This window comes from Rattus norvegicus, chromosome 10, assembly GCF_021556685.1.
Source record: "Rattus norvegicus strain SHRSP/BbbUtx chromosome 10, alternate assembly SHRSP_T2T, whole genome shotgun sequence".
Taxonomy (NCBI): domain Eukaryota; kingdom Metazoa; phylum Chordata; class Mammalia; order Rodentia; family Muridae; genus Rattus; species Rattus norvegicus.
Window position 1 is genome coordinate 12871538 of NC_141543.1, and position 25808 is coordinate 12897345.

Here is a 25808-nt window from a genome sequence, read left to right on the forward strand (position 1 = left end):
GGGTGCTGTCCAGCCTCTTGCTGCATGGGTCTCCTTTGCTGTCAGTTTTTACTGCCTTGACTCATTTTTTTTCTCTCGGTGCTTTATTTGTTCTCCCTGGCCTTCTGCCCACACTACCTGTTGCCCTCTGTAATGGCTGACCTGACTGTTGTCTGGTGCTTTACCCCCATTCCCACTGAAGGAGAAGGCCGTTATGTGACTGCCTGACCTCACTCATGCTGCTGTTTGTTTAACGACACGTACTGATTTCAGTGAAGTCGTTGTAGTAGCTGCTGCTTGCTCTTGTTCTTGTCACTGGTCTGATGGTGTGTCAGGACACCAGGGCTGACATCATGCTGCCCCATGCAGGTCTGTCTTTGGCCTGGGATCCTCTTCGTCCAGCCCTTTGAGTTTCACACCCGGGCTCTGGCCCATGGATTGTCTATGCCACAGTCCCATTCTGTCTTCATTGATTACGCTTATAAGTGTTTCAACAACTTTGAAACGAAGTCATTGAGTTTTCTGCTATTTTTCAGCAGGAAGGTGCAGTGGCCTATGTCACTGCATTTAGTGGGCAGGGCAGCTGCTGGTCGTACTCGCTGGTGTCCTGGTCACATAGTAATGTACACCCAGGCTGCCCGTGGTATGTGCTTGAGCTCTGATCATACCCACTGACCTGTTGTTTTTGTTTCTTTTTAAAGTATTTGAATCATTTGTGGATTATGTGGCAGTAGAACAACTAGACGGTGACAATAAATACGACGCTGGGGAGCATGGCCTGCAGGTAACTTCCTTCCCGAGCTGTCTCTAGTCCTTTACCCAGGCACTGCCATACTGTGCTGTGCTACTGTTTCTTGTGCTTTTGAGATCGAGCCTCCAGGCTTTCTCTTTGTGGTCTGATGGGGGGGGGGGTGCTTGTGTGATGAAGAGGTGATGAGAGGGGAGGATGTCTGTGTGATGAAGAGGTACAGTGTTCGGCAGGCAGAGTAGGTAGGTGAAGTGTGCTGTGAGAGCTGATTGTTTCCTGACCTTTATCAGAAAGCTTCTTGGTTGGTATTGTTTTGTTCTGTTTCATTTTTTGATAAAGGGTTTACTCTGTAACTCTGGTTAACCTGGAACCTGCTTTGTAGACTAGGCTAGTATCAAACTCAAAAATCCATGTGTCTCTGCCTCTGCCTCTGGCAGATCTGCCAGGGCAGGCATGCACCCCCACGTGGAGCTCTTGTTATTAGGTGCTCTGTCTGCTCCATTCTGAGAGGCGGGCTTTTAGGGTAAGCAATGCATCCCCAGGGTGTGCCCAGGGGACTGACTGTGTACAAGCAACCTTACTGGAGTGGGGAGCTTGGCGGTGGTTGCTGCTCAGGCTCCCCAGGCAGCCTGGAGGAATAAGACTCGCTTTCAGGTTTATAACTAGACTGATCGCTCAGTGAGTCTATTCTATATTTATATTGTATCTGTCATTCATTAGCAGAGTTTTTCTCTGTCGCCCCGGCTATCCTGGAACTTGGCTCTGTAGACCAGGCTGGCCTCAAACTTGCCTGCCTCTGCCTCCCAAGGGTTTAGACTAAAGGCGGATACTGGGCTGGATTCAGGGAACGTATTGTCAGAGCACTTACCAGGCCTGCCAACTTGTAACTCGTGGTGTCCTGACTGGCCCGGATCCTTGAGTCAGAGCCTTTGCTGCGCATACGAATGAGAGTCGGGAGAGGTACTGGAGAGGAAGCCCTGCAGCCGGCCCTTTCCCGCCCCAGATGGTTTAGGGGCTACACGTGAGCAAGTAGGGCAGAGTGCTCACTTGAGTGGGAGCCGTGGGAGTGGAATATTTTAGTTGGTGGTGGTGTGGAGTAGCCTGAACCTCTGTCTTTGTCTTTCATGAGGGAGCCCTATATTCAACATCCTCTTGTATTACAAAGAATATTGCCAAATAGGTTTCCATCTGTTAACTGAGAGTGGAATTGGAAATGAAAGGTTGAGGTTGAGGTATGACAAGTAGGGCTAAGCATCGTGAGCCCCTGAGTCTGTGCTCAGCATTCAGGGAAGGGGGCCGTTTACATCTGTGCTTGTTCTCAAGGGCTTCTAGCATGCTCTCTTCACATGACTTGAAGCAGCTTTTTGGTCTTGGTGGTTTTAAGACAAGGTTTCTCCCTGTACCCCTGGATGACCTGAAACTGGTTCTGTAGACCCAGGTTGGCCTCTAGTCAGTTTTCTTGTTAATAATTTTTTGTGGTTCTCTGTTTTTCATAGTGATGGATGGCTGTAATATTGCTGGTAGAAAGTGGCCTTTTAAATAACCAGTGTCCCTGGCTGGCCATCCAGGTTATGTTTGTAATCTCCTAAAGAGACATCCAAACTTCTTCACATTCACCACCAAAACTCCCCAAGTGTGTTTCTTTAGTGCTGGAACTGTTATTTTATGTGTATGTACATGCATGATGTGCCTATGTAGCATGTGTATGGAGATATGTTGGGAGGTCAGGGCAACTTTGGACACGGCAGTTCTTTGATTCCACCTTGATGTGATCCTGTGATCACACGGTCTGCACCCCTGTGGAGCACCCTTCACCGCTGATCCGTCTCCCTAGTCAGAAGCACTGCTTTTCCAGCGTAAGCAGAGGAGTAAGCTGGGTGGGATGGGACACACACATTTAGTCCCAGGATTTGGTAGGCAAAGATGTGAGGTCCAGGCCAACCAGGGTGACGTGGTAAAACTGTCACCCCAAAAGATTGGTAAACCTGGAGTGGTAACTTAGGAGACAGGTAGGAAGGGGGGGGTCACCATAAGTTCAAAGTTTATAAAGTAAGACCCCCATCTCCAAGGAAATCAAAATAAAAGAGGTGAACTCGGCATTTCTTCTCAACTTGCAGGAAGCAGAGAAGGGCGTGAAGTTCCTGACCTTGCCCCCAGTCTTACACCTGCAGCTCATGCGGTTCATGTACGACCCTCAGACGGACCAAAACATCAAGATCAATGACAGGTAACGGGCCTTGACCTCTGCCGTGCTCTCTCTCTCCTCTTAGCTGTGGCAGAGATGTCATCTGACGGGTGGCTCTTCTCTGTTGATTGTCCCTCTCAGTGATAGCGCCCTGACCCCAACCCTCTGCTCTGCCATGTTGAAAGCAGAGGGCAGGGTTTTCTGACTAAGTCAGAGTTTTTCTTTAGCTTTTGACTAAATGTAGTTTGTTTGTTTGTTTGTTTGTTTGTTTGTTTGCCATGAGTGTTTTGTTTTTAGCCTCTAGAATGTGCTAGGGCTTCCAGGAGTGATGGCGGATGTCGTCACTGCCCTGTGACAGTCTTTGTCCAGTTTTAAGACAGCAGATCCAAGAATTTAGGGATGTGCGTGCTTCCATTGGTAGTGTGTGTGGTTACCATGTATGAGACCTGGGCTTCACGCCTAGCACTGCGTGAAGCAGGTCTGGTCCAGCATAGGACAGGTGGAGAGAGCAACATTAGACATTCAGGATCATCTTTAGAGCCACAGTGAGTTTAAGGCCAGCCTGTCCTAAGTGTTAATGAACCTTTGTATGGATGATAATGCATGCTTTCTCTGGGGTTCTTTTATTTTTTTGTTCAAGACAGGGAGGGTTTCTTGTGCAACAGCCCCTGGTAGTCTTGGGACTCACTCTGTAGAGACATTATTGCCTGGCTTATTTGCTTTTGTATACAAAATTTTACCCTTATTAATTTGAACAGCAGCTTTGAACCAGATACGTGATGGTTGGTTGTCATTCATGTTTGCAGGAAGAATTTGACCGAATTAAATTGTTTACACAAATGGATGTATGCTAGGTTGCCTGTGTTTAGCGACCTGTTTTCTGCACACCTCCTTCTTCTCCCTGTTTTTATTGGAATTGTTGTCATCATTTTTAAAATTTTTCTTAAATATCCAGGTCAGACATTTTCAGCAGACAATTCCAAGGCAGTAAGTAAGGCTGAATTCAAGCAGCCCTCGGCCACTAGATTCCTATATACTTTTGGACTCTGTTCCACTTTGTGCGGCTTTCCTTCCTGCCTCTGAAGGCTATTTACTTAATTTTGAGAGAGCTTAACCAGCTCACCAGGACCATAAACTTCTCATCACTGAGCCAACACGCATATGCCCAATTGGTGAAAGAGCTCATGGCCCCATGCTTGCTAGGCTGGCACTGTACCAGCTGAGCTGCTTACCCCATGCTTGAGTATAGTTTAATTTGCCATTGATAAGACTTAGCAGTATGTACTGGAGAGATGGCTCAGTGGTCAAGAGCACTGACTGCTCTTCCAGAGGTTCTGAGTTCCAACTCCCAGCAGCCACATGGTGATTCACAACCATCTGTAATGGGATCTGATGCCCTCTTCTGGTGTGTCTGAAGACAGCTACAGTGTATTCATATATGTAATAATAAGTCTTTTTTTTTTTTTTAAAGGCTTAGCAATGTAAAGAAAAGTAAGATCTTTTTTACACACATCTCTGACTAGCCTGCTCTTTCTTTAGCATCAAGGTGTCCTCAGTTCATTCCTAGATGCCTTAGGCTTATGTGCACACTAAAATTGAGTTCAGAGTAAATTTACTATGAGATGGTTGGGTAAACTCTTTTAACTTGAACTTGATAGTATCTTAGTGTTCTCTCTGAATTTTCCCTTAACTTTAGAGTGATATAAATAACTTTTTTTGTAATAGGTACTCCCATAGAAGAAGTAGCTTCAGGAGCCTTCAAAGTCACCCATAGTTCATGATTAATGATGCACAATCAAATTATACGAGTTCAAAAATAAAGCTCTAAAGGATACCATATTTTACATGCAAGTTGATAATTGATTTTTAAAAGATTTTTAACACTCTTTTAAAAAATATTTTTAATAGGTTTGAGTTTCCAGAACAGTTACCACTTGATGAATTTTTGCAAAAAACGGACCCTAAGGACCCTGCAAATTATATTCTCCATGCAGTCTTGGTTCACAGTGGAGATAATCATGGTGGACATTACGTGGTTTACCTAAACCCCAAAGGGGATGGCAAAGTAAGTGCTGGCCTTGGGTGCCTATAGTTGTGCTTCATGCTTCATGAACTCACTTCCTTCCCAGCCCTTGTATTTTGGAGGAGAAAGGAGTCGTGTGTGTTTGTTTTTTGACTGGAGTGCTGTTTTCTTGACTAATTTTTGACAGTGTGAAACAATCGCGTGCAGCTGATGAGTGCTGACATAGCAGTTTTCCTTGGCTGGGCAGGGAGGCCTCACTCCATCAGGACTGTACACATGTCTGCCATCACCCTCCACAGTCCCTGACGTGGCATCTTGCCATGGTCTTCATGACAGTGGGAAAGAAGGCCCAAAGGTTTTCAGAATAGATACTTTATTGGCTGGGGCATTCAAAATGACTTTGTCCAAGACAAATGAGACAATCATTGTTATATAATTTTAAGTCAGCTTGCCATGGCATTGTTTTGCTGTTTTATTAAAATCTTCTATTGAATTATATTAAGTACAGCATGAAGTTTTTACTTAATGAATTCATTGTACTCTGTGCCTGTAACTCCCCACACGATTGCTGCTGTGCAAATGATTGGTCCAAAGTTGAAACAGGCCATTTTGAGTAGGTAGCAATGGGCACATGGTTCCTCCCTCAAATTTTGAGCAGAAGACAGAAGTGCTCATGGTGTTGTAGAAGGGTGTGTTTGCTCAGCAGTGCCTTTAGTGTTGTTCTCTACTCACATCTACCTGCTTTCCTTGCAGTGGTGTAAATTTGATGATGACGTGGTATCCAGGTGTACTAAAGAAGAAGCAATCGAGCACAATTATGGGGGTCATGATGACGATCTATCTGTTCGACACTGCACAAATGCCTATATGTTAGTGTACATCAGGGAATCAAAGCTGAGTGAGTAGTTTTGCTTGGTATAGTTCTGCAAAGACTCACTGCCTTGGCTTTCTGTCTATAATACAGTACCGTAAGCACAATGTAGATGCTTTGTTGCTCCCCAAAGTCCCCACTCCCACTTCTGTCTATCCCCACCATCTACAAAGCAAGCTGCATTGGGCTTGTGGGCTAAACACGGTCCCAAGTCCTTCCACAACCCTAGGTTGTTAGTGAAGAAGTGACAGGAGGCCCTTTAAAGAGGGGGACGCAGAGTAAGCACCAGGTGAAAGGATGCATTTGTCCTGCAGGTGAGGTGTTGCAAGCTGTCACCGACCATGATATTCCTCAGCAGTTGGTGGAACGTTTGCAAGAAGAGAAAAGGATCGAGGCTCAGAAGCGGAAGGAGCGGCAGGAAGCCCATCTCTACATGCAAGTGCAGGTCAGCCTCTGGCTAGGGAGGCTGCTGTGTGTGCAGTGCCGTGGGCCTGTGCTGTCCAAGCTCAGTAGCTCTTTGAACAGTGTGGGCATCGGTGCAGCCCCAGGGGCACACGAGGTGGAGAGGCAAGTGGTTGAAGCCTTCTGAGTGTGCTCGGGGTCTCCCTGGTTGTAAGCTCAGCTCTGTGTGCCTTCAGATAGTTGCAGAGGACCAGTTTTGTGGCCACCAAGGAAATGACATGTACGACGAGGAGAAAGTGAGGTACACCGTGTTCAAGGTTCTGAAGAACTCCTCCCTGGCCGAGTTTGTTCAGAGCCTCTCGCAGACCATGGTGGGTATAGCTGCTCTGCTCACCCCCGGCTGTCGATACCATGAGACACTCACTACCTGGTTGATGCACTGTGCCCAAAACGATGTCGAGCTAAGCTCCTGACCTGGCTGTCAGAATCTTTAATCTCAGAAGGAGCTTATGGGGACTGTTTGTTCCTGTACTGCCACTACCAGTTGCTGGTGAAATAGCCTTTTGAGCTTAGCCCTGGAGTTGTCACAGTAGTCCTGACTTTCTAGAAGGCACAAACTGTCCAAGCCATGGACAATGTGTAAAGTTTGATCCTATCCCATTCCCTTTTACTCACAGAAGCATTCAGTTGATTAAGAAGTAAGATGCTGGGGTTGGGGATTTAGCTCAGTGGTAGAGCGCTTGCTAGAAGCGCAAGGCCCTGGGTTCGGTCCCCAGCTCCGAAAAAAAAGAAGGAAAAAAAAAGTAAGATGCTTGTTGTTTTAATACGTTTTGAATTGTTTTCAGGGGTTTCCACAAGATCAGATTCGATTATGGCCTATGCAAGCAAGGAGTAACGGGACAAAGCGGCCTGCAATGTTAGATAATGAAGCCGACGGCAGCAAAACAGTAAATATTGTTGCTAGATCCTCTGCGGGAGGCTCCTGTCCTGCACTTAGCGGCCTTGTGCCCCTTTGGGTTGCATTCAGTAGAGCTGGACATACTCTGCACTACTCAAGTGTAGTTGTCAGTCACCCCATCACCTAAGCCATTGCAACCTTCTAAAATCAGCATCTCTTTTGGAAATAGATGATTGAACTGAGTGATAATGAAAACCCTTGGACAATATTCCTGGAAACAGTTGACCCTGAGCTGGCTGCTAGTGGAGCAACACTGCCCAAGTTTGATAAAGATCGTAAGTGCCCACGAGCCGCCTGTGCTTTTAGAGCAGTCAATAGGTTTGGAGTCCTCCTTGATCTCAGCAGAGGGCTGAACCTTTCTTCCCTTGGAGAAGGAGCTCCTGGGGTCACACTACTCCTTCAGTCCCTTCCGGTGTTGAGGGCTCGAGAGGAAGCCACGGGACATCTACTCTGGCTGAGCCTCCTATAAGAGGGAGCAGGCAGGAGGGTGCCGTGCTCCCGGCTCCTGGCCACCACTCTGGTCAGATGGCGAGGCAGGGCCTGCAGGCATCTACCTGGTCACTTTGCAGATGCTTCACCTTAAGCCACATGGCCTGTGTGAAGGCATGCTGAAGCAATCATGGCTATGCCACTAAGCAAGTGGCTGCCCCACAAACCAGCTTGCTTTTGCTCTGTAAGAGCAGCCGAGGGGTCACTTTTGTGGAGGATGCCCAACTGTGATAAAGTCACCTGGGAATTAATGGTCCAGTAGTCAGTGCCAAGTCTCAGTTGCTACACTGAGTCCGTCCTGTTTACCTCCTCGAACACTGGGTCATGAGCTGTGGCTTGTGTGTGACACCCACCTCTGCCATCACAGGATCAGCCTCCTGAAGGATCCTCGTGTCACTCTTACTTTCTGGGGACTTCTCGCTGTGAGGGGTTGTTTCATAACCTAAGCTTGCTTGTTAGCATTTTCAAACATTGTACTAAAGGTTAGGACACTAACAGCCTGTTCATCACTTGTAGATGATGTAATGTTATTTTTGAAGATGTATGATCCTAAAACACGGAGCTTGAATTACTGTGGACACATCTACACACCCATATCCTGTAAAATACGTAAGTCCTGGCTGCACTCCCTTCGCATTACACTTTGCTTAGTGCATGGCGGTTGTGTATTTCATGGGTTTCTTCCACTCTAGGTGACTTGCTCCCGGTTATGTGTGACAGAGCAGGATTTATCCAGGATACTAGCCTTATCCTCTATGAGGTTTGCTCGTTTTACTTCTCTGTAGTCACTACATCATCTCTGCTTGGGGAGGGAGGATGTGCTCTTAGTCTTGAAAATCATTAGTTCTTACTGTGTACTTGATTTGGGTCGTCTCTCTTGGTGGGTAGGGGGGTGTTGAAACAAGGTTTCCCTGGGTGTGGCCCTGGCTGTCGATCTGTAGACCAGGCTGCCTCAAATTGGGAGATCTGCCTGCTTCTTCCTCTCAAGTGCTGGGATTTAAAGGCATGCACCACCACCAGGCCCCCTACACTCTAGTTGACAGTTACAGTGTGTTTTGTTTCATTGAGAAAGGACCTCAGGTAACCTAGGTAGATTGGGGCCACACCCTGCTACACATTTTCAATATCTGATTCTTACCTGTTTAGGATTGGGGATCATTAGATACTTAAGAGATTAGTTTTTGACTTACTTAGTAAAAATGTGTGTAAGCCAGTGGTGGTCTGAGTTTGGAAGGCTCTTGCTGGAGTCCAGGGCCAACCTAAAACCCAAGGAGACCCTAAAATGCACAACATGAAGATGAAAAAGACGTGGGTGTAGACAAGGCATAAAAACAATAACAACAAAATCTGGTCATAAAGTTCTTAAATGTAACCACTGCTATCTCTTCCTGCAGGAAGTTAAGCCGAATTTAACAGAGAGAATTCAGGACTATGATGTGTCTCTTGATAAAGCCCTCGATGAGCTGATGGATGGTGACATCATCGTGTTTCAGAAGTATGTGTTGTCATTTTCATCTGTGTGCATAGCAAATGATCTTTGGTCAGGCCCAGGTCTAGCAAGCATTTTTACTGTGCTCGGCACTGCAGTGGAGTGTCCTCGTCACGGACAGTTGGTATTCTGGGCCATACCCAAACAGTTGGTATTAGAGACGGCGAGCGTTGACCTTATTTAAGGTCCTCTTAGTAATGAGGTGGCGAGCACCTGTAATCCTAGAACTTGGGAAGTAGAGAGGCTGGAGGAGGACCCAGGAGCTACAGTGCAAGTCTGCTAAGGCAGTGCGAGAGCCTGTCTCCCAAGCAAGTTCTCCGATGTCCTACGAATGTTGGACCAAACGGAGGCATCTTTATAAAGTACAAACAAGTCCATTTCCTTCTCTGAGAGTACTCAAGGTTAGCCTTCTTTGGAAGATTCCTCCTTTGGCAGCTCACTTGGCTGCCTATGGTAGAGCCTCAATGAGTATGTGCCTTCTTGTTTTCATGTGTATGAATGTTTTGTCTGTCTGTATCTGCGTGTGTCTGCTGCTGGTGGAAGCCAGTAGTGGGCGTCAAGGTAGATCCCTTGGGACTGGAATTAAAGATTGTTATTAGCCACCACATGGCTGTTAGCGATGGAGCCCAGGTCCTCTGGAAATGCTCTTAACCTGGGCCACCTCTCCAGGCCTATACTGGCCTTTCTTGTTACAAAGGTGGCTAAGGTAGATTCCGTGTAGCTTCCAGTGAGCACACGCAGTGTGCAGTTTGTCTTGCATCCTACTGTTTAGTTTCACTGTTGACGTGGATGTGTTCTTCCTAGGGATGACCCGGAAAACGATAACAGTGAGCTACCCACTGCTAAGGAGTACTTCAGAGACCTCTACCATCGCGTCGACGTCATCTTCTGTGACAAAACGATCCCTAATGACCCTGGGTTTGTGGTCACCTTATCAAATAGGATGAATTATTTTCAGGTATTGAACAGTGCTCTTTGAGGCTTCACCCTTCCATAGGAAGGAAGACTGCCTTGAGACAGGTTTTGAGTTTCAGCTTCCTTATATTATCACAGAAGTGTAATGTGCAGATGTAATAGCAGTTACCGACGCCGCAGCCTGTCACATTATCTTGTGCTGTATGCATACATATAGTTCAACTGAAAACCCTTATCAGATAGAGTGCTTCCATGGTGACGTATTTAAGGATGTCGTTTTGTTCTGAGTAATAGTAAATTTCTAGGGAATTTCAGTTCATACTGCATGTGAATATCACGCTTTTTTTTATTTTTTATTTTTTTAAAAGAAACTAAACAATGAACCCCAAGACTTAAGAGCAAATGCCCAACCTTTCCCTAGAGTGCTAACCTCCCTTTGTCTGGTCTTTTTCTACTCCCTAGGTTGCAAAGACAGTTGCACAGAGGCTCAACACAGACCCCATGTTGCTTCAGTTTTTCAAGTCTCAAGGGTAAGTGAGCCTCTGGATGCTCTTTCCTGTGTTCTGCGTTCCTCCAGGCGTTGTGTGAAAAGATTTACTAGATAACTAGGTCACCTGAAACACAGGTGTATTTCATCACTTTGGTCTTAACCACATGACCCAGAGGAGGTGCAGTATTTGTCTACCCCTCTCATGCTGGACTAGGTTTTGGCTGGCCCTTCATGTTTCATTGGATGCAGCTACAGAGACTCTCTGTCCCTTCACAGAGTGTGGTTTTTTTTGTTTTTCTTTTTTCTTTTTTTCGGAGCTGGGGACCGAACCCAAAATCCCCAACCCCCACAGAGTGTTTTTTGTTTGTTTGTTTGTTTGTTTGTTTTTTTTTTTTTTGGTTCTTTTTTCGGAGCTAGGGACCGAACCCAGGGCCTTGCGCTTCCTAGGTAAGCGCTCTACCACTGAGCTAAATCCCCGGCCCCGTGTTTTTTAAATCTTGTGGTGAGAGACTGCGGTCTGGGGACCGGGCTAGGTAGGCTCACAACTTTCAGACAGTCAGTGCATGCCCAACTCTGCTTTTGTTGGTGTGTATTGTAGACCAATAAACAAGTTTATTTGTGTGCTGTTCTATTGCAGTTATAGGGACGGCCCCGGTAATCCCCTTAGGCATAATTACGAAGGTACTTTAAGAGATCTTCTACAATTCTTCAAGCCAAGACAACCTAAGAAACTTTACTATCAGCAGGTGAGTCCAAGTCACCCTAACTGGGTGATGGGGGGAGGGTACGAATGGCTTTTCTTAGGAGTGTGTTTAAACAAGTGCCTCTTTCTCTTGATAGCTTAAGATGAAAATCACGGACTTTGAGAACAGGAGAAGTTTTAAGTGTATATGGTTAAACAGCCAATTTAGGGAAGAGGTAAGCTTTTTTTTTTTTTTTTTTTTTTTTTTAATCTAGTGTCACTGTTAACCTGTCAGACCTCTAGAAGTAAAACAAGAGAGTATTCTTAGTGTGGGCATATGGTAGTGACCTTGGAAAGCCAGAAGTGAACATTGCTGAGCCCAAACAGGAGCTTGAAGTGTCTCGGTGGTTCCTCGGCCCAGTAAGTGCTGTGTTCTCCTCACGCTGCTACTGCAGCCTTGGCCTAACCTAACTGGAAAGCATCCTGCCAGGAATGTGCGCACAGCCGAGCTGTGCCACGCACTGTGCCACTCCTGTCAAGAGAAGATCCCACTCACTGGTCAGCAGAGTTAAGTCTCTTCATCCCTCTTGACCAGTCCTCTGATGCTCGAGGACACTGCACAGGAGCGCTCTCAGGGATTCAAGAATTATCTCAAAGAAGCATCTGAAATCCTGGTTTAGTGGAGACTGTCCTCCTATAGTGACTAAATTCACTGTGTGCAACTTTGAGTGATATTGAATCTGCCTCTCCCACCTAGAACTAGGTGAAGTTACTGGGTTTGTTGTAGCAGGAGTCTGTTTTCTTTAAAACCTTGTGTCATCCTGTCATCACATAGGAAATAACACTATACCCAGACAAGCATGGCTGTGTCCGGGACCTGTTAGAAGAATGTAAAAAAGCCGTGGAGCTTGGTGACAAAGCATCAGGGAGACTTAGGCAAGTATCTCCTGAACTACAGGAGGGAGAAGCAGCCCTGTCCTTCTGCTTCTGGTGTCTTGCCCATCTCCCACCTTCTCCTCATCTGTTGACTGCAGTGTGGAGTGGGTGTGAGGCCTGTAGCAGAGTGGCCGGAGTCCAATACAGCTTGGGTGGTTGAGGAGACTCCCAATGTAGCTCCATGCAGATTGTGAAGTGACTCTGCTTTTCTGTGTCTTGTGTGTTCCTATGGTTTTGCCTTATGGAAGTCTCCAAGACCAGTGGCCTTGGGACTGGATGGCTCTCCAAATGCTTTCTTAGGAATTTTGAATTTTAATAGCAGCAGGAAGGGCTCGGGTTACCGTCACTGGGATGTGATAAATATTGCAGTCAGGCATGTGGTGGTGCCTACCCGGAGCTTCTCTCTGAGCACTGTCGCGCCCACCTCCTGTGCCCTTACTTGAGATAAACTCTTCATCCCCATTCTTCTTTTCCTAGGCTGCTAGAAATTGTGAGCTACAAAATTATTGGTGTGCACCAAGAAGATGAACTATTAGAGTGCTTATCTCCTGCAACGAGTCGGACTTTTAGAATAGAGGTAACTGTCACCTTGTCTCAGCTGGTAGGCCTGCGGTGCAGGGTCTGTCTTGTGCTGGGGTTGGCGTCCGTCTGCTCCATACAGAGTAGCTTGAGTTGTTAGGTCAATTCTCAGAGTTCTCAGAGGTTAATTTCCTTTGAGGCTTTAAAAATGCTGCAATATGAAAAAATGCACATAGCATAGAGTAATGAGCCGCTGCCTGGTGTGTGCATGGTGTACAGTGGCCTCGTGCGGCCGTTGGCACCCAGAGCCTGTCCACCCCAAACCACTGCTGCCGCCTTTTAGCCTGTTGCTCCTGACCCCTTGTGAGGGAAGTCATGTGGATTTTAAGTTCCTTGGGTTCAGGTGTGGTGGAACATTTATGCCTGCCTTTGTATCTGTGTGCTGCATGCAGAGTCCACAACAGGGTGTCAGATCTCCTGGAGCTGGAGAAAAACATGTTGTGGTCCACTGTGGGTTGTGTGTGGGAATCACTTTCTGCTATAAAAGGACACCAGCTCCCACTGTGCCTTCCAGGCCACGGCACAGTGACCTTCCTTCTCTTCTATCCACCCACCCCAGGCAGTTTCCGTCCCCACCTGGTAGTGCCAATGTGGTGGACACATGAGCCTTTGGGCGGGGGGGGGGGGGGGGGGCATCCATATCTAAATGGGAATGTACCCCGTTGAGTGTCAGGTTAGAATTTAAAGTCTTCGTGTTTAAATGTGTCTCCAGGAAATACCTTTGGACCAGGTAGACATCGATAAGGAAAACGAGATGCTAATCACGGTGGCGCATTTCCACAAAGAGGTGTTTGGGACATTCGGAATTCCGTTTTTGCTGAGGATACACCAGGTAAGAGTTGAAAGGGCATCTCCTGTCAGATCCCTGCCCCCTCGAGTGTCTTGGGGAGACAGCTGTGGCTTTGGCATTGAGCATCCCTAACCGTCCTTTGTCTTCCCAGGGTGAGCATTTCAGAGAAGTGATGAAGCGGATTCAGAGCCTGCTGGATATCCAGGAAAAGGAGTTTGAAAAGGTGTGTGCTCTTGAGCCTGGCCCCGCCTCAGTGGCTGGCACTTAAATTAAGAGTGAGGCGCTGAGCCCCTCTGCTGGGCAGCAGAAGATAATGGGGGAGTTTTGCTTGTGTTTTCCAGTTTAAATTTGCAATTGTCATGATGGGCCGGCACCAGTACATCAATGAAGATGAGTATGAAGTGAATTTGAAGGACTTTGAGCCACAACCTGGTAAGAGGCTCTCAGGAGTGGCTGTCCTCTGGTCTGTAGGTCTTGAAACTGTCCAGCCATTGGGAGGCAGCAGCCATGGGATCAGGTCTATCTCCAATGGTGCTCTGTTGGGGCTAAGGCAATGGAGAGACTCTTGGCTTGGCTTTAACAAACGGTTCATGGCTTGACTGAGTGAGCAGCCACCTCTGTGGGGACTTGTGGATCTGGTGGCTACTAGAACCCTGGGGTCTTAATGGTTTGTTCTTTGTCCCTGCCAGGTAACATGTCTCATCCTCGGCCTTGGCTAGGGCTTGACCACTTCAACAAAGCCCCAAAGAGGAGTCGCTACACTTACCTAGAAAAGGCAATTAAAATCCACAACTGACTTCCTTCCCGTGTCCAAGGCGAGGGACAGTGCGTGGGTGTGTGCCCTTTTTAACAGCCGTAGAACTCTGGTGCACGTGCACTCTACCCGAAGTCTCCAGCAAGAGGGTTTGCTGCCGATGTTATTTTATTTTGTTGAGGCTGTTCAGTTTGGCTTCTCTGTATCTATTGACTGCCCTTTTTGAGCAAAATGAAGGTGTTTTTATAAAGCTTGGATGCCAATGAGAGTTATTTTATGGTAACCACAATGCAAGGCAACCATCAGCATCATGGGAGGAGGAGAGGTTCCTAGGATGTGAGTCCCCGGCAGGAGGTTATCTGGTTGGCACAGGCAGCTTGGCCACCTGCCCGGGTCCTGCCACCAGCCCTGCAGCTAGTCAGCTGATGAATATAGGCTCGTCCGATTTCTTCTTCAGTTAGACTTTGTGACCTGTGTGCCTGTAAAGGCAAACCAGAGAAACAGCCCTAATCAGTAGCACTCTCCTTCACCATGTGCGTTGCAGGCCCTCCTGGGGTTCCTCTCCTCAGCTGCCTGGAGTCTTTAATAACTGTCTCTTCTTCAGCTAGTTCTGTTGGGCAGCCCATTCACAAAGTGGATGCACTGAACACGGTCGGTCCTGACAGTTAGAGGTCTTTTTATACACTGAGAACATTGTCAGATACAATTAAGGTTTACTCTGTTGCCCATTGGCAAACATAATGATCTGAGCAGGTGAAAAGTCACTCTAGGCTTGTGAGGACAGAGTGTGCAAGCGACCGAGGAGGAGAGCCTTTCAGCAAGAGCGCATGCTCGCTAGTGGTTAGTAAGCTGTTGACTTTGTAAAAAAGATAAAATAAAAAAGGAAAATGGAAAATGAAATTGTATATTTAATGAATGAAACCTGTACAATTTGCCCTGGGAGGAGGTTGTTTTCTGTTGGGTGAGTGCAAGTGAACTTGGCCGACTTGGACTCTGCGTAGCTTTACGGGCCCTCTCCTTGTTTCCCTTTCTGTTGGAGCTATGCCAGCTGCGTGTCTAGTTTGGAGTGCGAGTAGAACGAGCAAGCCACTCTTCTCCCCCCCCACCCCACCCCCAGTGCTTCTGTTTGTTTCTGTAGCAGCAGTGTACACCAATCCTCCTGTATATTGCCTTTTTGCTGGAAAATGTTGTATGTTGAATAAAATTTTCTATAAAAATTATAACCCAGTGAGTGCTGTGGAAGCCGAGGATGACTGTGCTCTCCCTGGAAGAGGCCTGGGAGCTTTGGCAGGGTTTCAGCCGCCATGTGTTTTTCTCACATAGCTTTTTCCTTTGGGTGGCAGTTTTTATTTTTGACACATGGTTTTGCCCTACAGGCCTAAAACTTGCTGTACAGACCAGTCTGGTCTTGAACTCACAAACATCCACCTGCCTCTGCTTCCCAAGTGCTGGATTTAAAGGTGTGAACACTACCCCTGGCTTCCCATTGGAGCTTGAGGAGTAAGGGTTTGTAAGGTGTTGGTGACACAGGCCTGTAATCCTAGTAGTTAGGAAGCTATGAGGGAGGAACAGCAAATCAACCTGTGCTACACAGACCCTGACAAGAGTTCAGAAGTAGCGAGCAGATGGCAGAGAACTTGCTTAGTGTGTGAAGGGCCTGGGCTTCCTTCCCAGTATCTAAGTGCAGGAGTCCTCAGGTGTGGGATTCATGCACCTGTGTATTCAGACTGAGGAAGTGCAGGGTCTCTGGCCTGATTCTGAGCCAGTCTGTAACCTGACTTCCTTTCTCTGTTGCACTATGAATTGTGTGCCTTCTGATAACTTGTTGTATACACGTCAGTGGGAAAAGTAGCCACATGGGCCTCGATCCTGCTGGGCCCTTTGGCTGCAAATGAGAAGTTCCAGGTAGATCACAGGCGGGACAGTGAGGACTGCTCACGCAACTTTGGCCTTTGAACCCCAAGGTGTTCCTGTTTCAGGGTTTGTTGGGGTCGCTCAAACTTAGATACCCACGATTTCTATTCTCCCTTAAATATTAAATGACTATTTTTCAAAGAACTTCTTGTAGTGTTTCTTGTGTGCCGCATTCATTTTTCCATTCCTTCCCAGCTCCCAAAACACCAAGTCTTGAGATCATTTACCTGATTTGGGGGAAGGTAGAAGCAGATTTCTACTTCTGAATTCTAAGTACTAAAATTTAAGGGTTGTCTTTCAACCTTACTCATGAATCCCCTGAAGACACCACTGGGTCCTCCTGCCCTGTGGCATGTGGGTGATGATGTAGGAGAGTGCTGAGTGCTTCAGCCAGAGTGTGACCTCAGTGAGGGCTTGCAGCCTTGGTGGCTCTGGTTTTCTGCTCTGGATGGAGGTGAAGCTGGAATGGTGGTGCAGACCATCCCAGTGGAAGCAGGGAGATGAGTTCAAAGCCATCCCTGGCTACGCAGGGTTTGGAACAGCCTGAGACCCAGACTGCAAAAGCAGACACGGTAACCATCTGACACCGGCCACTATGGTTGTCTTCAATGGCAGAGCTCTAGAGCGCGCTGGTTTGAAGCCAGGCAGTGTCCCAGGTCTCCCTATGGCTCTTGGAGGCTTCCCCCTCCCCCCTTTGATAGTAAGCATTGAGTCAGCTGTCCCTGTGACCAGCATGTCTGGCAAGGAGGAAGATTGCAGTACACTCCAGCTGTTAGGGTAAATGTGCAGTTACATTGATCAAGATGAGCCTGTTCATTCCTGGCAGGGTGGCGATCCCAGGGGTGAGACTAGTCTGGGCTACATAATGAACCCTGCCTGCTTCAAAGTAAAACCAAGTCTGTTTGAGTCACATGAGGAAAGGTGTGGCCCTGCCTGGGATGAAATGTGGAAGCTGATCAGGGACAAAGGTCGGGTGCTTTTGTAGGAAGTAAGGCTGTCTTCTAGTGTGGTGCCCTCAGCATGCTGCCCTCTTTGTAACCCTGTGCTGGTGGACCTGCTGCTGTGGCAGACTGCTTTGTGTCCACTGCACTGCAGGCTCTGCCTACCTGTGGGTGCTGAGCACCAGGAATAGGGCTCAGTCCCTAAGGGACAGGACAGTCACTGTGATCTGTTCCACATGGGCTTTTATGGGCAGGAAGAGGTGTCACACAATAGTCCAGTGTCCCTACTGACAGTTTGCCCCTAGGGGCTGCCTGAGCTGCCATTCTTACAACCTGTTAATCTTGAAGGAAGCCCCAGAGGAGTTCATTTTCTAGGTAGACAAAAAGCCCCAAAAGGACCAAGCTTCCCTGTGTGTCTTAGTTTTGCTTTTGGTGGACATGGGTAGTTGTGAACTGCAATCTGAGAAGACCTGCAAGCTTGGACCTCCGTGCTTTGAGAACATTCTGAGGGCAAAGTTGTGGGTATGATGGTCTCTGTCCCTGCCAGGGTCATTGCCCCATGTTAGGTTATGCACCTGTTCTGGCCGAATGGCAGGGGTAGATGGCAGGGTTCCTGCTTGTACCATTGACCTAGGGATGCACATTTGGAGTGCAGACTCCAAAAGGCCCCACACAGTACAGACCCTGAGGTGAGCTCACTTGCCCATTCCTGATAGCCGGGGCCCTTAGACTTCTAAGCTCAGTTAGAATTGAGCTTGAAGTAGGGAAGAGATTGAGACGAAGGGGAGGGGCTGATGTGCCTTTAGGGTCATTACTATTGAGGGACAGTGTCAGCTTTCCTGTTAAGTGGCATGGATACGAGCTAAGGACTCACCAGAAGTTGCCAGACTTCTCTCCCTGTCCCTGGTGTCGGCTCACTGTCCCCAGACTAGCTGGAAGGCCGATTTCCTGGGTGGGCAGGGCTGGCGGCAGTAAGCTGGGAGTGGGCACAGAGGCCTGCCGTGGTGGCTGCTGATACCACAGCCATGATACTCCACACCCACCTGTCTGCTCCTGTGATAAGGATGAGGGAATCTGTTGGCTTTGACCCAGAGGGTGGGGTGGCTAGAGATGAAGCCTGGTCACCATCAGCACCATCTTTTTAAGCCCTGGCCGCTGACTTGGCAACTGTACAGCAGACCCTTCAAACGGACCCTGCACTGTGGTGTTCAGTGAAGTTTCTTCCACTCTGTAGGAGATGGGCAAGCCTGGGGTTGGTGAGTAGAGGTCATACCCTGAGTGGAACTTTGCAGTGGAGTTGACAACGAAGACCCTCTTGTCTGGACCGTCTAGGAATCCAAGTCAAAGCCAACAGGTTGCTTGAGGCCAGGAAGGGATGTGAACAGGGAAGGTTGCAGTTGAAGATAAAGTCCATCCAAGTCTCAAGACAAGGCTTGCTTTCTATCTGAGGCCCATGCTGACTTGGCTTGGGTGTGATAGTGTGATCTGGTGTCAGACCTGTTTCTACGCGGTTAAAGCTTGCAGCTGTGGCCCATTCCAGTTCTGAAGTCCAGTTTCCCAGCATTCACTCCATCGCAGTGGTAGACCAGCCGGGGGTCGGGGTGGGGGATGGGTGCTCAGGTCTGGAGAGCTGCCTGCCTTGCAGCAGTGTGCCTCGCCTGACTTTCAGGCTTCCAGGACTCTAAACCGGCAAGGCTTGCAGACCCTATCATCCCGCCAAACCTCCAGCCCACACACTGGCAACTTCCTCACACGTTTACGCCTTTCACATCAAGCAAACAGGAGGCAGACCTGAGTTTCTGGCGGCCCATCCGTTCAGTCACCAGACCACCTGGGACTGGAAGTCTACCTTTGTCAGCTGGGGCAACAGTGCCCTCCTGTGGTGAGTGTGGGTATTACAGGGAACCCCAGCCTGGTTCAGAAATCCTCATAGGCCTGTAATTTCCCATGTCCCCCTTTCAAATGTTTTTGCCTGTCTCTTCCCCCTCTCTATTCAAATGATAGTAGCTGTGCCAATATATTCTGTTTTCCAAAATTAAATGAAGCGCCAGTCTGGTAGGTAGTACATACTTGTCAAACCAGCAGTCAAGAGGCTAGGTCAGGATAGAGGCCTGCCTGAGATGCAGAGTAAGCTCAAGGCCCGCCTAGGCAACTGCCTCGAAATGGAAAGGAGGGCTTGGAGTGTAACTCAATGGCAGAGTGCGGCTTCAATTCTCAGCATTGCAAACAAACACAAAAGCCCAACCATTCTGAAACAATTCCCCTACACCTCCTACCTGATCTTGCCCCTCATGGTCCTCATTCTACCCATTCACAAGCCAACCTGAGGTCTTTTAACAATAGCTTCCTCCCTGTTGGCTTCTGTACATTGTAACCCTGGGAAGGAGCTGTAAGGACTTAGTCAAGTTGGGGAGCCCACCCCAGAAAAGGACTCAGCAGGGCTCATCCCTTCCCCGCTTCTCTTGTAGCCTCTGCCTAAATTTCTGTTGGATCATAGGGGTGTCAGACTGAAGCATGATTCCCAGGCTCATGAGTGCCTGGAAAAAGACAGTGGAAAATAGAAGCCATGCTGGTGGGCCTGCTGGCAGGGCTGGCTGTCCTGGGGTGCAGAGGGAGGGTGCTGCCTGAGTGGGGTCTGGAGGGAGGCAGAAAGCACCTCACAGATGGCCTCTGCTCAACTCCTCCTGAGTCTGATCTGTGAGGTGTAGTGACTGTTAGAGTTTGTTTTCCTATTGCCATGAAAAAATACTCTGACCGGAAGACTAGTGGGGAGAAAGGGCCGTCTTCGCTCCCAAGACCCAGTGGGGAAGTGAAGGCGGCAGCAGCTTCAGAGATTCACATGATACCCACAGTCAGGAAGCAGAGACAGATGGATATGTGTCCAGCCCAGCTCTCAACACTTAAAGTCCAGGGTCTCAGCCAGGGAATGGTGCCCGCCACGAAGAGGGTCCTCCTGCCTCCATAAATATAATCATAGCCCCTCCCCCAGACAGGGCTGGTTGCCTAGACAAGTCTGGATCTTGTCAAGTTGACAACAGCAGCAACAGGTTTTTTTTTCTTTTTAAAGAGACAGGCATTTACTATGTAAGCAAGGCCAGCAATCTCCATGTCAGGTTCCCAAATAAGTGTTGAATTCTCGTCCATGTTAACTGCATCACCCTGTCTGTCAGCCACAGGTGAGGCTGGTGAGGATGGAAGGAGCTGTAGAATGTGTGACAGGAAGAGACTGTGGGCGAATAGAAAGGACGGGACAGAGGCGGTGGCCAGACCCTGCCCATACACCCACTCCTGCAGGAGAGGGTCTAAGACCTAAGTGAGGTGCCCCCATTTATTTGTCTGTGTGTTTGCACATATGTGGGTGCACCTGTGCTCACGTACATATATGCACATGCATGTGGAGGCCCATGGTTGATGCAGAGGATCGTTTTCAAACCTAACTTACCCAGCAAGGCAGGGTCTCTCAAACCCAGAGCTTGCTGAGAGGGCGAGTCTCAGTAGCCAGTTTGCTCTGGGGAGCCTCCTGCGACTTATGAGACTGGAATTACAGATGTGCCATCCTGCCCAGCCAGCATTTGTGTGAGTTCTGGGGGTCCAAACTCTAGTCCTCATTTTTGTGAGGAGCTCCCCTTAATCACAGGGCCATCTTCCCATCCCAACATAGTGGCTTTGCTGGCAGCCCGAGCACCCAGGGGAAACGGCCATGGGGCTGCTGGTGGGCGGGGGAGAGGATGGAAGCCTGGAGAGATAGGCGAAGGGAACTTGAGAAGACTGAGGACAAAGAAGGCTGCTAGGAGGTGGCCAGAGGACATCTGCGCCCACGGGGCATTGAGGATCCCAGACCACAGAGACCCATGGTGAAAAAAGGACCATGCTCTCTTGGCACTGCACTTAGCAATGGGGGTACTGGCCCCTGGGGGAGCAGATGTGAACCTGGATGTGAGTTGGGGGGGATTATACAGGTGAGGTGTGGCTAACAGGTTCCCTCAAAGGGGCAGAAGCTGGAAGTGATGGGAAGGCTAGGAAAGAGCAGCTGGTGGGGCTGTGGCATCCATGGTCCAATAGAGGAGGCTTGCGCTCACCCCTCCCTTAGGAAGGTACCAACCAGCACATTGTGTGACCCAGACTTATATAGGTGCCATCTATCACCCATGGACAGAACAGAGGAGGTAGAGGGTGTTTTCACTCACTCACCACCACCCTTGATGGGTGGATATGCAGGGGGGCACACATGCACACATACAAACATACATACATACATACACACATACACATACATGCATACATACAGTCATACACACGTACATGCATATATAGTTATACACATATACGTACATACATACAGTCATACACATGCATGTATACATACAGTCATATACACATATACATGCATACGTACAGTCATATACATGCATGCATACATACAGTCATACATACATGCATACATACAGTTATACACATATACCTACATTCAGTCACACACACACACGCGCACACACACACGCACACACATGTACTGAGGTGGCTTTATTGCAGTTTATAGATCAAATCCCAGGCGACGGTAGTAGAAGAGCTCCTGGCGGCACATGGGGCAGGAGTGGACCACATCCATGAGGCTCTGCATGCAGAAGGGGAGGAGGCAGCAGCCCAGGAAGCACCTGTATCCTCAGAAGCAGTATGTGTCCACCTGAGTGGAGGCCCCCGTGCCGACCTGCACCCTCCTCACACCTGAGTGGGATCCCCATGCTGGTCTGTACCCTCCTCACACTTCTGGGTGGGTCTCAGTTCTTTGGGGATGGTTCTTCAGAGCTAGGCTGAGGGTTATACTGAGCCCTCTCTTTCTTGGCAGCAATAGTGACAGCAGCCTGTGTGGAGTCACCTGCCCAGCAGGTGAGGACTGTCTGTCCCCAGCCCCATCCACTGCCTCAGCCACCCAGCCAGATGGCAGTCTTCCCTGAGAGAAGAAACCAAATGCAGTCTGGGACCTCCCTTTGTCCCTAGTCCTCTCTGTCTCCAGCTCAGTCCCACCCCATCTCTAGTAGGTCCCCACTACTTACCCAAACACAAAGAGGCCACTACACAGCAGCCAGGTGAGGAGGCCCGGGATAGGGTTTGCCACTGTCGTGATAAAGTTCCCACAGTAGGGACATATGATCTGCACCGGCATGGAGGTTGCCACACGAGGCCTGCTAGTGAACAGGCCTGGGGGGGGGTGGAGTTGGGGGGAAGATGGGTCAGTGATGAGTGAGTTCCAGGACAGTCAGGGCTACACAGAGAAACCCTGTCTCAAGAAACAAACATTAAAAATCCCCAGCAAGTTCACAGTATAGAAGGGATGTCTCAGAAACGCTTGGCCTGGCACCAACTTGTGTGAGCAGTGTCAGGCCCAGGCCTTCAGGGTTCTTGGCCTATGGGAGGAGGCTCACTGAAGAGGATGCTGTCTGCTTGGTGAATGGTCTTCTGGGAGCCTGAGCCTGAGCCTGAGACACAGGGAGGAGAGGCAGTCCCTCTACTTACCTGCTTGGACTGTTGGTGGGACATGGGTGTACATGGGGTATACTCTAGATCTTGGTCCTCTTGGAGGGTAATAAGGAGGTGGTAGCTCCCTACGCTGCTGAAAGTCTGAAAGAGAGAAGCAAGAAGCAAGGCTCTGGGTCACAGATTTGCCAGCACGGAGCCACCACGCGGCTGCCACTCAACCTAAGTTGCTAAGTTGTCAACAGTTTTATATACACAAAGTGAAGGGACCGGGATTTGAACTCAGGCCCTTCTGTCTCCACTTATGCCCTCCTTGTTCACAAGGGAAGTGCTTGAGGCCCGAGATGCAGCCTAGTTCAGGGCCATTTGGCCACACTGTGCCAAACAGGTAGCACGGTTTACCGACTCATCCATGAAACGTTGGTCGAATACTGCAGGCCCGAAAGGTCGAATACCTTGCAGGAGGTTACTCAGTGATTAAGGACTAGAGATCAGGTGGGTTTCTGACCTCAGAGTGGGCTCTAAGCTTCATCTGTGGCTCTGATGCTTTTTGTAGCAGGAAGCAAGTTGAGACAAGGTGTATGTCTCCAGGCTCACCAGGAGCATCCAACCCTTCTGCCTGGACTCCACGTCCAGTTTATGCAATGCTGACAATCAAACCCAGGGCTCGGTGCGTGCTAAGTTCTTTATCAACTGACTCAGTTGCATCTCCGGCTTTATTTTTTTATTTCAAATCTTATATAGGCTGATCTGGAATTTGCAACAATCCTCCTGCTTCAGTGCCTGGAGTGCTGATATTACTGGTATAAGTCACTACATCCAGAATGAAACGCCACGTTTTTTGGGGGGTGGGGTTGGGGGGGCAAAGTTTCTCTGTGCAGCCCTGGCTCTGTAGATCAAGCTGGTCTCGAACTCACAGAGTTCACAGAGATCCACCTGCCTCTGTCTTCCAAATGCTGGAATTAAAGGCATGACTTTTTTTTTTTTTTTAAGCCACCATGGTCTGGGTGGACAGGAAGATTCCCACTGAGTTTTTATGTACAACCTTTAGGTACCTGTAGGTGACCCGGGCTTGATCACCAATGGCCTGACCCCATGCAAGGAAGGAACTTATAGTGGCTCTCGGGGCTCTCTGCTCAGAGCTTCCCTCAGAGCCAGCTTCCATGGCTTCCCCTTACAGCTTCCTCTACAGAGCAGGGCTGAGCAGGACAGGTAGCCCCTGACCATGAAGCCCTTCTGTCCTTGAAGACAAGAGTTGTCTCAGCCATTAGACCCTGAAGGGGCTAGTTTTTAGGTTTTTTTCTTACAGAGAAGAAACCAAAGGTCAGAATGTGGCCAGTACTAGCTAAAGTCAAGCCATCAAAAGCTGGGTCAGGGTGTAGCTGAATAATCCTGGGTCCTGTATTTTATTTTATTTGAGATAGAGTTTTTCTATGTAGTCCTGGGACTCAATTATGTAGACCAAAGATCTGCCTGCTTCTCCCTCCTGTGTGCCACTACATCCTGGACCCTCTTGACCATTTACAAGGAGTCAGCAGGAATTTCAAAGAAGAAACAGCTCCGAGTGGGGCCATCCACCTTCCCTGGCCACCTCAGCATGTGGGCAGCTCACCTCCTGGCCCCTGCCCTGGCCTGTGTGCTGTACCACCCAGAGGTTGTATTGATGTGGGAGCTGTTAGTATTGCTTGGCTGATTCCACATGATGCTTTCAGAGAGAGAGTAGGGTGTTGGAGGTCTAACCTGTCCATTGTCCTACCAGGTCACCTGGGCAGAAGGGGCCAGTGAGACTTAGGGGAGGAGATGGGATCACCCCAAGATAAGCACATTGTCCCTCCCGCCTCCTGTTTCCTCAAGCTCTTGCTCAACCCGAATGAGTTCCCTTACCATGGTTCTGGTTCTCTTTTTGTGCCATGAGAGTCCTTTGTTTCAGAATCACTCCTTGAGCAGACTCAACGGGTTCCAGGTTCTGAGTGGACAGGCCCCTGGTTCCAGAAGTTCCCTTGAAGAGGCCCCACTGAGGAGAAAGGTCTCTTACAGCTGCCACAGCCATTGTGATGTCTTTGGTGCACAGAGCAGGGGATCTTGTGTCTACTTCCCTCTGGAGGGGTGCCTGCCCATGACTCAGCTTGAAGGACCCTTCCATAACCACTTACTGCCCTGCTCCCAGTAGCAGGTGGAAGCTTTGTGAGCTGGGCAGGGAGACCAGCTCACCACCACCAGTGTCCTTTTAATTAGAATGTAAGTAAGTTTGGACTCAGGCCTGGTGTCACCAGCCTGTGTGAAGTCTCCACACAGCACTTCAAAGGCTGAGGCAGGAGGACGGAAAATTCAAAGCCATTCTGGGGTACATAATTGAGTTCTTATCAAAAAAAAAAAAAGAAAGAAAGAAAAAAAAGAAAAAGGAAAGGAAAGAGAAAGAAAGAAAGAAAGAGAAAGAAAGGAAGGAAGGAAGAAAATGTGGGGAACACATCTGGAGTTAACTCTGGCTGACTTCTTTCTTGTGATTAATCAGGAATGAGTCTGCCAACATCTGCCTTTGTTTTTAGTTAAGACTTGCATGCATTGTAACTGGCTGAGTTGCTCCACTTACACATATGTCCTTGAGAGACTGGCCTGGCCTGGAGGAAACGGCCTTAGTCAAACATAGGCACTGTGTACGTAAACTTGCCATGTAAGCATTTGTGGTCATTGTTCATCTTCCTGGAGTTGGCCCTGCTTTGTGTTGCTTGCCTTAGGAAGACACTGAGACAGTACACGTGCTGCTGGCGTGGTACTGACCTGCAGTCCTCCCATCCCTGTCTCTTACATCTGCTTTCTGTCTTTCTTGACTGACCGGCTGGGTCCTGCAAAGAAGAAAGAAAGAAAGAAAGAAAGAAAGAAAGAAAGAAAGAAAGAAAGAAAGAAAGAAAGGAAGGAAGGAAGGAAGGAAAAGAGAAGAATGAGCTAGGTGTTGCCAATGATGCATACCTTCATACATACATATACACATACATAATACATATATACATACATACATACACACATAAATACATAATACATATATATACACATACACATACATATATACATACATACACATATACATATATACATACATATACACATAAATATATAATACATACATTAATACATACACACATACATATATACATACATATACACATAAATATATAATACATACATTCATA

General features: G+C 48.3%; 2 protein-coding genes across 11 annotated transcripts in view; one reads left to right on the plus strand and one right to left on the minus strand.

Moving 5' to 3' along the window:
• Positions 1 to 15510, plus strand: part of Usp7 (ubiquitin specific peptidase 7) — a 128623-nt gene extending 113113 nt beyond the window's left edge. For 8 of the 9 annotated variants that reach the window (XM_087572754.1, XM_087572751.1, XM_087572756.1 and 5 more), the window contains 21 exons: positions 681 to 763; positions 2845 to 2954; positions 4821 to 4977; positions 5689 to 5833; positions 6121 to 6251; positions 6445 to 6579; positions 7054 to 7155; positions 7336 to 7441; positions 8172 to 8264; positions 8348 to 8415; positions 9050 to 9150; positions 9949 to 10102; positions 10522 to 10589; positions 11187 to 11295; positions 11390 to 11467; positions 12067 to 12167; positions 12645 to 12744; positions 13459 to 13578; positions 13688 to 13759; positions 13878 to 13968; positions 14226 to 15510. In XM_087572754.1, coding sequence (XP_087428880.1) covers positions 681 to 763; positions 2845 to 2954; positions 4821 to 4977; positions 5689 to 5833; positions 6121 to 6251; positions 6445 to 6579; positions 7054 to 7155; positions 7336 to 7441; positions 8172 to 8264; positions 8348 to 8415; positions 9050 to 9150; positions 9949 to 10102; positions 10522 to 10589; positions 11187 to 11295; positions 11390 to 11467; positions 12067 to 12167; positions 12645 to 12744; positions 13459 to 13578; positions 13688 to 13759; positions 13878 to 13968; positions 14226 to 14332 — 2231 coding nt within the window. In that variant the 3' untranslated portion in view covers positions 14333 to 15510. 9 annotated transcript variants of the gene reach the window in all.
• A 6154-nt stretch (positions 15511 to 21664) lies between these two features.
• On the minus strand, positions 21665 to 25534 carry Litafd (LITAF domain containing). Of its 2 annotated transcripts, none has more exon segments than NM_001395428.1 (4): positions 21665 to 21760; positions 22200 to 22344; positions 22660 to 22764; positions 24505 to 25534. In NM_001395428.1, coding segments are annotated over 2 exon segments (201 nt in total). In that variant the 5' UTR covers positions 22310 to 22344; positions 22660 to 22764; positions 24505 to 25534; the 3' UTR covers positions 21665 to 21669.
• Between the last annotated feature and the right edge of the window lie 274 nt (positions 25535 to 25808).